The sequence below is a fragment of the Giraffa tippelskirchi genome, chromosome 4 (assembly GCF_054371585.1).
Source record: "Giraffa tippelskirchi isolate mGirTip1 chromosome 4, T2T-mGirTip1v1.2.pri, whole genome shotgun sequence".
In the NCBI taxonomy this organism is placed as follows: Eukaryota; Metazoa; Chordata; class Mammalia; order Artiodactyla; family Giraffidae; genus Giraffa; species Giraffa tippelskirchi.
The window spans coordinates 10,051,209-10,063,848 of NC_137278.1; the positions used below are offsets into that span (position 1 = coordinate 10,051,209).

The 12,640-nt window shown below is 43.2% G+C and overlaps 1 protein-coding gene across 7 annotated transcripts in view; it reads right to left on the minus strand.

Annotated features, from left to right (window-relative positions):
* Positions 1-1,240: 1,240 nt before the first annotated feature.
* PBX3 (PBX homeobox 3) overlaps positions 1,241-12,640 on the minus strand; it is a 226,743-nt gene continuing 215,343 nt past the window's right edge. For 5 of the 7 annotated variants that reach the window (XM_081588521.1, XM_081588525.1, XM_081588524.1 and 2 more), the window contains exons 6-9: positions 7,979-8,144; positions 6,430-6,542; positions 5,564-5,653; positions 1,241-2,789 (exon numbers count right to left, since the gene is read on the minus strand). In XM_081588521.1, the coding sequence (XP_081444647.1) occupies positions 2,697-2,789; positions 5,564-5,653; positions 6,430-6,542; positions 7,979-8,144 (462 nt within the window). In that variant the 3' untranslated portion in view covers positions 1,241-2,696. The remainder of the gene's footprint in view (positions 2,790-5,563; positions 5,654-6,429; positions 6,543-7,978; positions 8,145-12,640) is intronic. The other 2 variants (XM_081588522.1, XM_081588526.1) reach the window with 2 other exon arrangements.

A 12,640-nucleotide genomic window follows, 5' to 3' on the forward strand; every position in this document is an offset into this window, starting at 1 on the left:
GACTATTTATTTAAAAATTACCAAACAAGGGACTTCCCTGGTGATCTGCTGCTGCTGCTGCTAAGTCGCTTCAGTCGTGTCCGACTCGGTGCAACCCCATAGATGGCAGCCCACCAGGCTCCATCGTTCCTGGAATTCTCCAGGCAAGAACACTGGAGTGGGTTGCCATTTCCTTCTCCATTGCATGAAAGGGAAAAGTGAAAGTGAAGTCGCTCAGTCGTGTCCTACTCTTAGCGACCTCATGGACTGCAGCCTACCAGGCTCTTCCGTCCATGGGAGTTTCCAGGCAAGACTACTGGAGTGGGGTGCCATTGCCTTCTCTGCCCTGGTGATCTAGTGTTTAAGAATTCACTTTGCAATGCAGGGAACACAGGTTTCATTCCCAGTCAGGGAACTAAGTGGAGAAGGAAATGGCAACCCACTCTGGTATTCTTGCCTCAAGAACACTGTGGACAGAGAAGCCTTGTTAGGCTGCTGTTCATGGGGTCGCACAGAGTCGGACACGACTGAAGCGACTTAGCATGCATGCATGCATTGGAGAAGGAAATGGCAAACCACTCCAGTATTCTTGCCTGGAGAATCCCAGGGACAGAGTAGCCTGGTGGGCTGCCGTCTATGGGGTCGCACAGAGTCAGACACGACTGAAGCGACTTAGCGGCAGCAGCAGCAGGGAACTAAGATCCTATACGCCATGGAGCAACTGAGCTAATGTATCACAACTTGAGAGTCCTTGTGCCACAAAAAAAAAAGAGAAAGATACCGTGTGCCCCAAGACCCTATGCAGCCAAATACATAAATAAAAATAAATATTAAGAAAATTCCCAAACAGGTCTTTGCATCCAGCAGGTGCCAGATGCATTACTAGGTCAGGAGAGAGTGAGCTACAAGAATACACATAGACCTCGGTTCCAAACGTGGCCCTTATTGGCCTAGGCCTTTGACTTTGCGGCATCTGCTTAACTTTTATGAACTGCAGTTTCCTAATCTGTGAAACAGGATGGTATTTTCCTTGTGGTATTCTTAGAGCGTAAGTATCAAGTGAGGACACCTCACAGTGGTCCAGCAGCCGACCTAGAGCCTGCAGAGTGTGGTCAGCCACGCCAGCCTCATCTGGACTCATCTCCAAGTCCCTCTCTCTAACAGGTTACGCATTTATATGCTCAGGCTGGCTTCTAGGCTGGTTTTCTCCTCTGCCTGCACAGACTGACTCATGTGGTGGGGTAAGAAATTTGCATCAACATTTAATCATGAAAGCAAAAAGTTTATTCATGTTTGAAACTACATATAACTACCACGAGGAAGACTTTTTCAATCCAGGGTGTAATCCAGTTAGAAAGGAACACGAAACGTTTTTAATACATTAGAATCACCGCCACAAATTATTTTCATGACTCAATCAGTTTCAGAATCGCATACAATACAAAAAGAGAGAAAGGAGAGGGGGCCCTATTACACAGGGTGAAATATACAGTACTGAATACTGAAATCTGAATGCATCACAATTAGTCATCGCTTTTTTTTTTCTTTTTCTTTTTTGCATGGATTAGTAACAAGATGAAGAACATTCAAAATGCTTCTCAGTATTTACAACAGTTTTACCGATCCTGTGTTAATTTAAGACCCAATGTTTCCACTCTCGGTTTTTTAAAAGTTGCAAATGCAACCCTGATTTTTCTTTTAAAAGATTACAATGTACATTACATTTTATGAAGAGAAACAAAGAGTTAATTACAAGATGCAAAAAGATAAGAAAGAGACAAACTACAGCGTGAGTATTGTTCAGAGGTAGTAAGTGAGCACTCTAAGCTACAGAACATGTTGAAATTCTATTGGTTCGTATGAGTTCGCATGAGGTAATAAAGCTGTGTTTTGATTGGTGAGATGTATAAATACTCTTTTGCTACACTATATACAACACTCCAGAGAGCAGGGCCTTTGTGTGGATGCCCAGAGGACGTAGCAAACCTTGACAAGTCTGTGCAGCACCCAGCGCACACCGTAAAACCCCCAGACGGATCTCGTGGTCACCTGTATCAGCAGCATGGATCTTCATCTCTCAAAACAATCTGGATCCATAATGTCATTACCGAGCAGACACTGGGCACTGGTGCTTTCAGAGAGAGAAAAGATGCTACCGGTCTCTGATCTAATTATAACATAAGAAATCGAAACACAAGTGTGACGAGGAAGATTCTTAAACACAACCATCATTAACAGTTAGCCAAACAGCTCCTTTATTCCAGCTCCATTAGTGATATGAAAGAAGGACAATCCAAGTCTGCGATGGAAATATGCGAGAAGTTCAATTTAGGTGAGGTGAGTCTTTGTATCTGCTTTAACGATTGAGGTTTAGCATATATGGTACTTTTTTACCCTTAAGGCCAAGTAACTGGCAAGTGAGAAACCATTCATGTAAAATATTGATAATAAATTATGAGAAAATAGCTACAGGACTGTCAACAATGTTAAACCTTGGCCTAATTGGATAAAGTGCTTTTTTAACATTGAGTGTTTTTTAAGTATAAATACAAATGATTATGATTCCTTAAAAAACAGATTTACCAAGTTCTCTAATAAGACAAGGTTTTACAGTAAAGCTGTAGATGGTGGGCTACAAAAAGCGCTTTCCTTTTCCTCCTATTGCTCTGAATGCACGGATCAAGGCATGTCAGCTCAGGGAAAAGTGTTGCCGGAGATTAGTTAGAGGTATCGGAGTGCACACTTCCTGGGCCTTCGGTAGGAGAAGTCACAGAAGATGGAGTTGTTGCGTCCTGCCAGCCTCCATTAGCCTGAAAGGAGAAGCACAGTTCATCGGTGCACGTCTCCATATTAATTCTACTTCCCGACTGAAAATACCCTGATGACAACATGAGAGCAAAGATGCATTAGCAAAATGTATTTTCTAAACCCACTTTGGCAGGAGTTTGAAGCATGTGTTAAAGTGGGATTAAATGCATGTAAAACAAATCCATCCTACCAAGTAAAGACTTGGCAATAAGTCAACACGCTGAAGGAGGGCTTCAGCTGGTCTGGAGCTGGCACCTCACTCGGTTTTTGATTTGCTGGTAAAAATCAAGTGACTCAAAAAAAAAAAATCTTATAAGAAGGGAGCAGTGGAGAGGCTCGATGCAATGCTTTGGCAAGACCTTGAGCTCCATAAAGTACAAACCTCAACCCGGTTTAATCCTCATTACCATAGAGAAGAAGTCCCCCCCAACCTTTTTCTACACATGGCTGACAGCCAGCTCCTACAACCCTTGGAAAATGAAGGCCAGAATTTCCTTCCAAATAGGATCGTGTAGAATGAAAATGCATGAACTGTGGAGCGCACACACTATTCAAATCCGGATTGCAATTATCTGTAAGTGGGGCTCCCACTCGGGCTGTTGCTAGCGCTCCTCATAGGCCGCTGGCCCTTCCTGCCTCAAACCTGCACCGGCAGTAACAGTGCTCAGAAACAAATTTGCCTTATGTCTCGGCCTATAGAGGCAATTGCTGAAATCAATGTCTGATCAGATTTCTGCTGTGGCAGACAGCTTGTCGCTACATATTTTTATGTCAGTCAAGAAGAGGGAGGTGCTGGACTGGTGAGCTGGGGAACACTGAGTGGAAGTGACGGGGCGGGCCTTTCTGGAGAGACGGCGAGGGGAGCTGGCTGACACCCAGAGCCCGCGGCACAGACAGGCCTCCTGCTGCACGGCCCCCAGACCCGGAGCCCCCGTACCAGTGAGGGTGCAGGGCGGGGGGTCTCCTCCTGCCTCCTGCATGCCCTCCTGCCTCCCGCACATCCACCTGCAACTTGTTTCGCGAGTCCCCCCCAAAATGTATTCTTTTTAGGCCTGTGCTGCTAGGCTAACTAAGAACTCTGTCTAGATTCCTCACTCAGCTCTGGGCTGGAAATTTCTCCTTCTCCCAACATGTTGTTCATAGGAAACCCCTAAGTCTTCAGATTAAGTGCAGGGTCCTGCATATAAAGCACCTTTCCTCCCCATAGGTCCACAGAGAAATGGCGGGGAGAGAGTAGAGAGAGGAACCAAACTACCTCAGAGAACTGACCAGAGTTGAAGGGAAAAGGGTTTTCCAGGCTGGAGATGCATTCAATCCAGGTTAGGAAAATAAATAAATAGATAAAGCTATGGCGGTCTGTCTTCAAAGCCTCAGCTGTGTAGGTTGGATGCTGACAAGCACGTGTGTGTGTATGGATGCGAAGAAATCCTCTTTTCTGTCTCAAAGGTAAGCTGCTCTCACCCCTCAGGTATGAAAATCTACTTAGAAAAAGAAAAACTCTTACGCAGATACAAGTCTAGAGATATTCCATCTGAAGTAAACATCATTCCTCTTTTATCCAAATTTATAAACAACAAATGTACAATATTTTTACCCAGCGTGGCAGCTGGAGGAGAGGTTGTCAGCAAGCATTCTTTTTTTCAAAATAAATTAATCCTTACTCTGGTGGTTTGAGATTATGCACTGTATTATACAACAGCGCCTTATCAAGCCTCATCAGCAAAGATGGAATTCATGTCTGTAAAATGCTGCAGGCAATCACAGTTTCATATTTTATCATGTTGATAAGGATATCGCACATTCTCTGAAGCATTTCAAAACACTTAAATGAAAAAGGAGAAATGCAACTAAAAGGCTTTTTATATGGTTTGTTGTGGGTTATTATGAGTTATTTATAAACCCAAAAAGAAAGATTTGACATTTCCAATGTAAAAGATTTGAGTATTTAATGGTCCTTTTTTCCTTTTACAATTGAACATTCTCAATCACTTTTTAAATCATTAATATTTACTCTCAGAGCAAGCTAGGCCCTAAAAGGGGAGAATTTTATCTATTTTCTTTCTGACTCTATGTGTTGGGCAGTTCATTTCCTCCCTAGTCTGAAATCCTAGATTCTGTCCACCTCTCTACCCTGGGGACCCAATCTCCCTGCCCTCCTATCCCCGCCCTCCTACCCTATCAACTGCCTTTTAGGTGCTTTGTTTGCTATTTTCCACCCATGTCAGGGTGGGAGGGAAAAGTAAAGTTTTGGTCAATTGGTTACAAAAGTTTAAATTATTCCCTCTATAGGAGATAACTGAGAGGCCATTAAAAAGGCTGAGCATGTTCCACCCGTGGACACTGACAATGTAGCAAGTTGCTCTTAAGAACAGGAGTCTTTGTTTAGCTTGGTGTGTCAATTTGTTTGGGGCCCTCATCCCCTTCACCTGAGCTGTGTTTGGGAATTTTTCCCACTGCTCAAGTCTAAGATCAATGACTTGTTTTCACCGTCTTCCTGGAACACAGCACGGCCAGGAGAAGATGGCACCTTAATAGGCTGACGCTTAAGTCTCTATTGATGACAGAAGGCCAGCCACCCTGGGCCTCTGTGAGGACTTCTAATGGTATGAAGGTAACATCAGTGTTTAGGTTCATATAAGCACAGTAAAGCTGCTGCCTTCCCCCACTTCCCAGAAAGATGAGAAGCCAAGTCAAACGGCCATTAATTTATTTATTAGTCACTGTTTACCTGACACTGGTCTACAGCTCTTCGAATCTTGGTCCCCAGAGTACTCACATTTAAATTATGTGGACTGTACAGTGAATTTCCTCCAAGGCCATCACTGTAGCCTCCCGTCTGATTGATAACATGACGGAGGGTATCCACCTAGAAGTGAGACAAAACAAAATTCATCATCCCCAAACTATTAAAATATCATCACTTACAAAAGGAAACAATTTGAATTATGTGTGCCACGAGGGTTTAGCATCTTGAATGAGAGATAAATTTATCAATCAAATGTGACTGGCAGAATTTCAACAATTCTTTGCATATTTAAACTCATACATCTGTTTTTCATGCCAGCTAAATAATAACAGCTTCATGGTAATGCAAACTTTTCATCTACACCAACCAAATGTGTGTGGCTGTGGGTGAAAACTACTTATAAATATATATACTGGCTCTCTCTCTCTCTCATACACCCCCCCCCGAAATATGCATAAAAGCATGTAGTTGTTTTCCATTAAGAGGATGAGAAAAACAGCTGAACCTGGAATATACTTTAAGAACTCAGGTTTCTGTATTCTGACTTTAAAAAATACAGAAATGAAACAGAGTAATATGTTTTAGAACCATACACACACCGGCACACACAATTTTTCTGTTCTATTTTGTTACAGAAGTTAGATGCACCCAACCCCTCTCCATGAGCTCAAGCCAGAGCCGAATGCATTCACAAAGTGTATCAGGTTTGAATCATCCAAAGTCACTGTTCACTTGACTTCTCATTCAATTAAATGGTGGGGCAGATGGGTCACGTCCGGAAGTACCCAGCTCAGGCTCTGCACGATGTGCAGACCACTTCCGTGGGGCGAGAGGAAGGAGTTTTGAGCCCAAACCCTACCCTGCTAGAAAGGCCCCAGCTGGGGCATTTCTCCTACCTGTGATTGCACATTGGCTCCGACTTGGGACCCTTGGTAAGAATCCCCATTCAGACTCTGCATGTTCATGAACATGTCCCCAGAATTTGGGAGGTTAAAAGAACCAGAAGAACCTGGAAAGGAAAGAGTTAAGTAGCTGAATAACAGAGAGCTACACACATAATCCTCAAAGACCCAGAGGCAGGGAAAGGAGAAGAGGTAAAGAAGGGAAAGGTTGTGTACAACATAAAGCATTTCTAGATCTAAGAGGATGGAGAATAACTGCAAGGAGTGAGGTCCTGTGATTCATTTTGCATCTAGAGAAGTCTTAGCGATGGGGAAACCCAACTATGAAACAAAGGAATCAAAACAGAGAAACACCCAGCAGCTGCATTGGAACTATCCCCTTGTTTTCACTTATCTCCAGGACTTGGTCATTAAGCGAGCTCTTCACCATCATTAGCTGTCATGGTGGACAATTGCCCAGAGGAGAAACATTTTTCTGAAGCTTAAAAAAAAAAATCCTCCAGACTTTTTATTATTTATTTTCATTTAAAAAATGTATTTATTATTTACTTGGCCACACCAAGAAGCATGTGGGATCTTAGTTCCCCAACCAGGGATTGACCCGTGCCCCCTGGAGTGGAAGGGCAGAGTCTTAACCACTAGTCTGCCAGGAAGTCCCTGGAGCTCTTTCTTAGCCATTCACTCTGCCTAACTTTCATCAATTTCCATGTTCCATTAAAAAGAACTTGGCAGGGAGGGACGGAGGGAAAAAGAAGACATCAAAACAAACAAAAACGCCTCCCTTTCTGAATTTTTAAAGATTATATTTAAATTATCTCGTTAGAAAAGCCCCTTGAATTGCTTCTCAAGCCCATCTGTTTGGGCTAGCTGCACATCTTTCGTTGCTACTCAAGTTCCTGTAATTTTCACATGTTTCCAACTCCATCAAAAATGCCACAAAAAAATTGGCCAAAATGTATTGTATAAGGAGCCAAGATACTGCATTCATGTACTAACTACTATATCTCTCACAGCTAACCATGTCCTGATCAGCTAACCACGTGCTGAGCCTACCAAGTCAGCACAGATGCTGAGGAGATATAAGGACCGCAGACTCGAGTCTGCAGCCACATCAGGGAGAAAGCACTGTGGTACTAACCCCGGCATTCCAGCCTCATTACTCACAGCAACAGGTCAATTTCCCACTTTTGCTATTTCACTCGTTCTTTGACAGACCACTATGGATTTTAAAATGACACATGGAACAATATAGTTAAAATAATCATTAGGGATAGCACAGGGCCTCATTGCTGAATTAAAAACCACTTCTAAGTGTGAAAGTTCCAGGATCTACTGGTAGTGAGTGGCACTCACAATGAATAGTGGGTTTATAGGCCCTCTTGTCATCTGCTCATTCACTGATTCCAGGAACAAGCCTGCATTTTAACAGAAGTCTTTATGAGTTCACTGTGTCCTCAGTAAGGCTCTTGTGTCCTGGCCCATGAGACAGGGCTGTGTGGCCTCAGGCTTCCTGAGCCGAGAGGGAATGAGCACCCGTACGCACCAGAATTCGGCGTGGTGGGCGAGTTGGTCTGGTTGTTCTGCACGGCTGCGGCCACTGCATGCGCGGCTGTCACGGCTGTCTTTGCAGCATAGAGGTTGGCTTCTTCCTGAAACTTGCCAATATTCTTCTTGTACCTGATTCGTTTGTTGCCGAACCAGTTGGATACCTACAAATCACAGGGACGTGAGTAAGGGGAAGCAAGGGTCAAAGGAGAAAACAAACAAAAATCAAATTTCCAATACTAACTGTAGGACCCCAGGGGGCGACCTTGGGAGACACTTGATTCTAGCCTGTGATTACATCTCGGGGATAAAGCAGAATGGTGCTGAGGCTCACGCGCTCTTTAGGCAAACCTTTCAACACTCTTGGAATAAGAACATTTCTTGGAGTTACTAAAATGGCTGGAAGTGTTGTTCATCAAAAATACTCAGTTGGTGTACACCAATTCATATATAAATGATTAGTCCTCCCCACCCCCACCAGCAAAGGAGCTGAAAAACGAAAGGAAACGTTTGTTAAGTTAGGTAAATAATAAGAAACACTTGTGAAAGAATGACTTGTTCTTTTGGGGTCTGGAACAATTTTGGCAGCTGTACAGTAGAATTATGTTTGGTCTGCTGAAAAGAGTAACATCAATTAATAATGGATGAAAAACCCCTTTGTCTCCCGCCTTAGAAGATACTGTACGTCTGCCAAGATGGCTGCTCAAGTTCTGCCAGTTAACATGTGAGAAGGTCACAACTTGAAAACTCAAGCAATTCAATAAGGTCAAATGCAAATACAGAATCAGCGGCTGATTTCATCAGGTGGAATATACTTATTTCTTTTGCAAACTACTTATGATGTCAACCAGCGCAAATGGAAGAGATTTCTTAGGAGGATCTTGGCAACAGGCAGATTTCATCACATTTCACTGACAACAAAACTTCAGCCCAAGATGCACTGCTTGTAGTTACACTGAGTGTTTAGGCACCTGGGAGCTGAGCTATATAAAGAAGCTCAAACCCACACAGCAATGCATGAAGAGTTACCTACTTTGCTGTGTGAAAGGCTCTGACCTCTCTCTTGTTAAAGTAACAGTTTAAAAATACTTCTAAATAATTTCTTAATCATCTTTCAAAGGAGCATGGTTGCAGTGGTATCAGGCAGGGTGGGTCACTGTTTCATCCTGAATAGCTATTTAGGGACCCTGAGGAAAGATAAGGAGTGAGTGATATGAGACCTCCAACCCAATTTATACCAGTGGGCATGCTGGTTGACCATCTCTGCCAAGCCTTTAATTGCTTTGGAAATAGATCTCTCATTCTTCAAACCATGGTGCTCAACCTTCCAGGGAAAGCTAGACAGCCCTGGCAAGGGAGCCACATGAGGAAAACAATGTTGGCCTGCTGCTGCCCACACGCGGTCCCATCCTGGGGAGTCACTGTGTGCACATATGTGCGTGCACACACATGCCAGCACATTCGCTGAAGACCTGCGCAGTTACCACGAGTACAGGTTCAGACAGGAACAAGCCAAAACTCATCAGGAAGCAAATATGCTGCAGATCAGGCCTTCCTAGCCATTTCTGTTCCACCGTTGTCCCCCTCACCCCCAAGGAAGGATTATGTGTCCTTTCTTTCCTTCATTTCAAACAGTGGTGGTAATAGTAAGTATTTAACAAGCATCTCCTTTGCACCAAGCATTACACAAAGCCTTTTGCACACGTTTTCTCAAGTAGCATCTTAACAATCTCAAGGGCTAGGTGGTTGATTGTCATCACACAGGCCTCACACCTGTTCCAAATCTAATGACCTCTCTCTCAACTTGTTTTACCACTCAGCAGCATCTGACACTTGTAATTATCACCTGTGACATTATGCTTCTGCTTCTCCTTCCCTGACACACTATGGTGTGGGTGTGTGTGTGCGCACATACACACTTTCTCCAAGACTCAGCTCTTAGCTCTCTTCTTTCTCCTTGAGTAATCTCATCTCTATTAATAATTTCAACTATGGTCTCTGTGAACCAGATTTCCACCTCTACCCCTAACTTCTATGAAGAATTTCAGTTCTCGATTTCTTTTTTTTTATAAGAACATTTTCTTATAAATGTTCTACCACAATCTGCAACTCAACAGGTCTCAAATGGAACTTGGGTGTTCTTTAAACCTGCACCTCCTTCTCTATTTTCTCTTGGTGTCATGGTATCTTCACCACCAGCGATGTGGTACTCACTTCAAATCTCACTCCACTGTAGGCAGCTCCAATGGATACACAGTTCTTTACTCAGAACTAAGATCTGGTTCCCTTCCAATTCCACGTTCAGGCCTTAGTTCCAGCATCTAGACTGTCACAATATTAGGCTCTCAAACAGCCCTGAGGGACCCAACTCCACTCTGCCTTCTTTCGGCCCCGTATGCGTGGGACAGGTGCTCGGGACAATAGTGTAGGGCATGCTACTGGGTGGCAGTTAGGAGGGCACACAGGTGATGAGGGCCTGAGCCAGGCAGAACAGGAGCTGTAGGAAGGGCAGAGGTCATGGAAGACAAATAGGCAGGATTTGGCCACTGTCTCACAATGGAGGCCAGGGGAGAGGGAGAGGCCGACGTGATGCTAACGTGGAGCCCAGGCCTCCAGGAGGATGGAGGCAGATGCTCTGGGAGGGATTTTTGCACCAGGAGGAGAAGGCAACCTCAGTGACTATGAGATTCATTCCCATACCAAAATTATGTCTCTAAAAATTAAGGTTCTGAATTAAGTTGAAAATGACTCTAATGGTATTTGTTCTGGTTATGCTTGTTAAAGCAAGTTCTCATAGCCTTTACTTTCACAAGCCTACCCTACCTTTCACAAACATGTCCTCAGCTCAGAAGGCAGATCTAGAGAGCTGCCACACAAAAACCCCCGTCAATATACAACATCACTCTAGCTTGTCTGATTAAGACTGTCAGGCCTTTGAAAGAGTTAAATATTGAATATATAGTGGAAAGGGAGATATTCCTGGTTGACAGGGAATTTGGTATTTCTTAAGCATAATTAATGAAAATTCCCCAACTCTGAATTTAGCAACAAAGGCCCATTTTAGAATTCTCTTCTTCTAAACAATTCTCTGTTGGATTCCATACTTTGTAGTTAATATTACCTTGACAATCAGAGAAGCTATAATACATTAATGAAACCTAGCCAGGAAAATCAGATTACAGCTTTATTAACAGTTTCATAATTGAGGAATCTCCATACCATTGAAGGTCTCATCTCCAGATATGTAAGAATCCTGTGTTTATGCATACCCCTGGACCAATCAAACAACAGTCATCACTAATAAAGGTTTATTTAATTCTCACAGTAAAATTTTAATATCACCAGCAGCCTGGGGAAGCTTTAGCAAGTGGATTTGCTTGACATCAGATCGTTTCTATTCTGCTAGTCCCAATACTTCTTAATCTTTAATATCAAGGCAATTAAAATTAATGGCCACTCATCCAAAGCTACTGTGGGCAGTGTTTCCTTGACATCAATTGTTTGATGGGATTACCTAGAGGTTAAACTAACAAGCAAGGTTTAATTGGAAGCAATGAAAGAAGCAGTGATCATACGTTATGTTTAACCTGCATAACCACATCTAAATGAATATCTAAAAATGTTAAACTATTTCTCAAATTAAAATATGCATGTCACATTCTGATATCACAGATTTGGGTATTGCAGCTATCAGCTATTAAGACCACACTGCTGCAATTCAACTGGGATCAGTGTAATTAATGTAGAAATCGACACCCAAATTGTTTTTTTTCACCTTTTAAAGACACCTAAATTCAGGAGTTCTTTTTCACCTTTTAAAAACAGATGGATACAATTAGTTGCAAAAGTCAGCCAGTAGGAAGCACCAAAAGCTACAGAGCACATGCAGTTGCCTCCTACGCAGGGCTCACAGTGGAGCCAGGCTGTACACACGTGCTCGAAGGAGAGCAAAGGTTACTCTGTCTTTGAATTGGAATGGGCTGTACATTGGTCCCAGAATAGAAACACGGGCAGGAAATTGGTGGAGAGAAAGGGAATAGTTTGTCCTGTGCTTCTCTTTTGAGCCGCATATCAAGGAGTCATGACTCTGGACTGTTCAGAAGGCAAAGGGCTGGGCAAGAATTTTAAGATCAATTAAATATGAGAATAAAAACACAGGTACTCTCCTCCTCCTACTGATGTTCATCACTACCAGCTTCCAGGCTGTATGCCTTTGGCAATCAGGGGAATGAGTAGTGAGCATTTTGCAGGGTGTTGATTTTCTAGAGCCCTTCTGCAAGGCCAAGAAGTGACTGGAAAAGCTTCTGTTCCCTCCCATTTAATATAGCCATGCATTTCCCCTGACTCTCTGTTCAGCTGCAGACTGCCAACTGCCTTTAAAAAGTAAAATGTTTTCCTTTTTAAAAAATGTTTTATCTAAGTATAGTTGGTTTAGTGTTAACTTCTGCTGAGCAGCAAAGCGATTCAGTTATACATCTGTGTGTGTACTAAGTTGCTTCAGTGGTGTCCGACTCTGCAACCCCATGGACTGTAGCCCACCAGTCTCCTCTGTCCATGGGATTCTCTAGGCAAGAATACCGGGAGTGGGTTGCTGTGCCCTCCTCCAGGGGATCTTCCCAACTCAGGGATTGAACTGGAGTCTCTTATGTCTACCTGCATT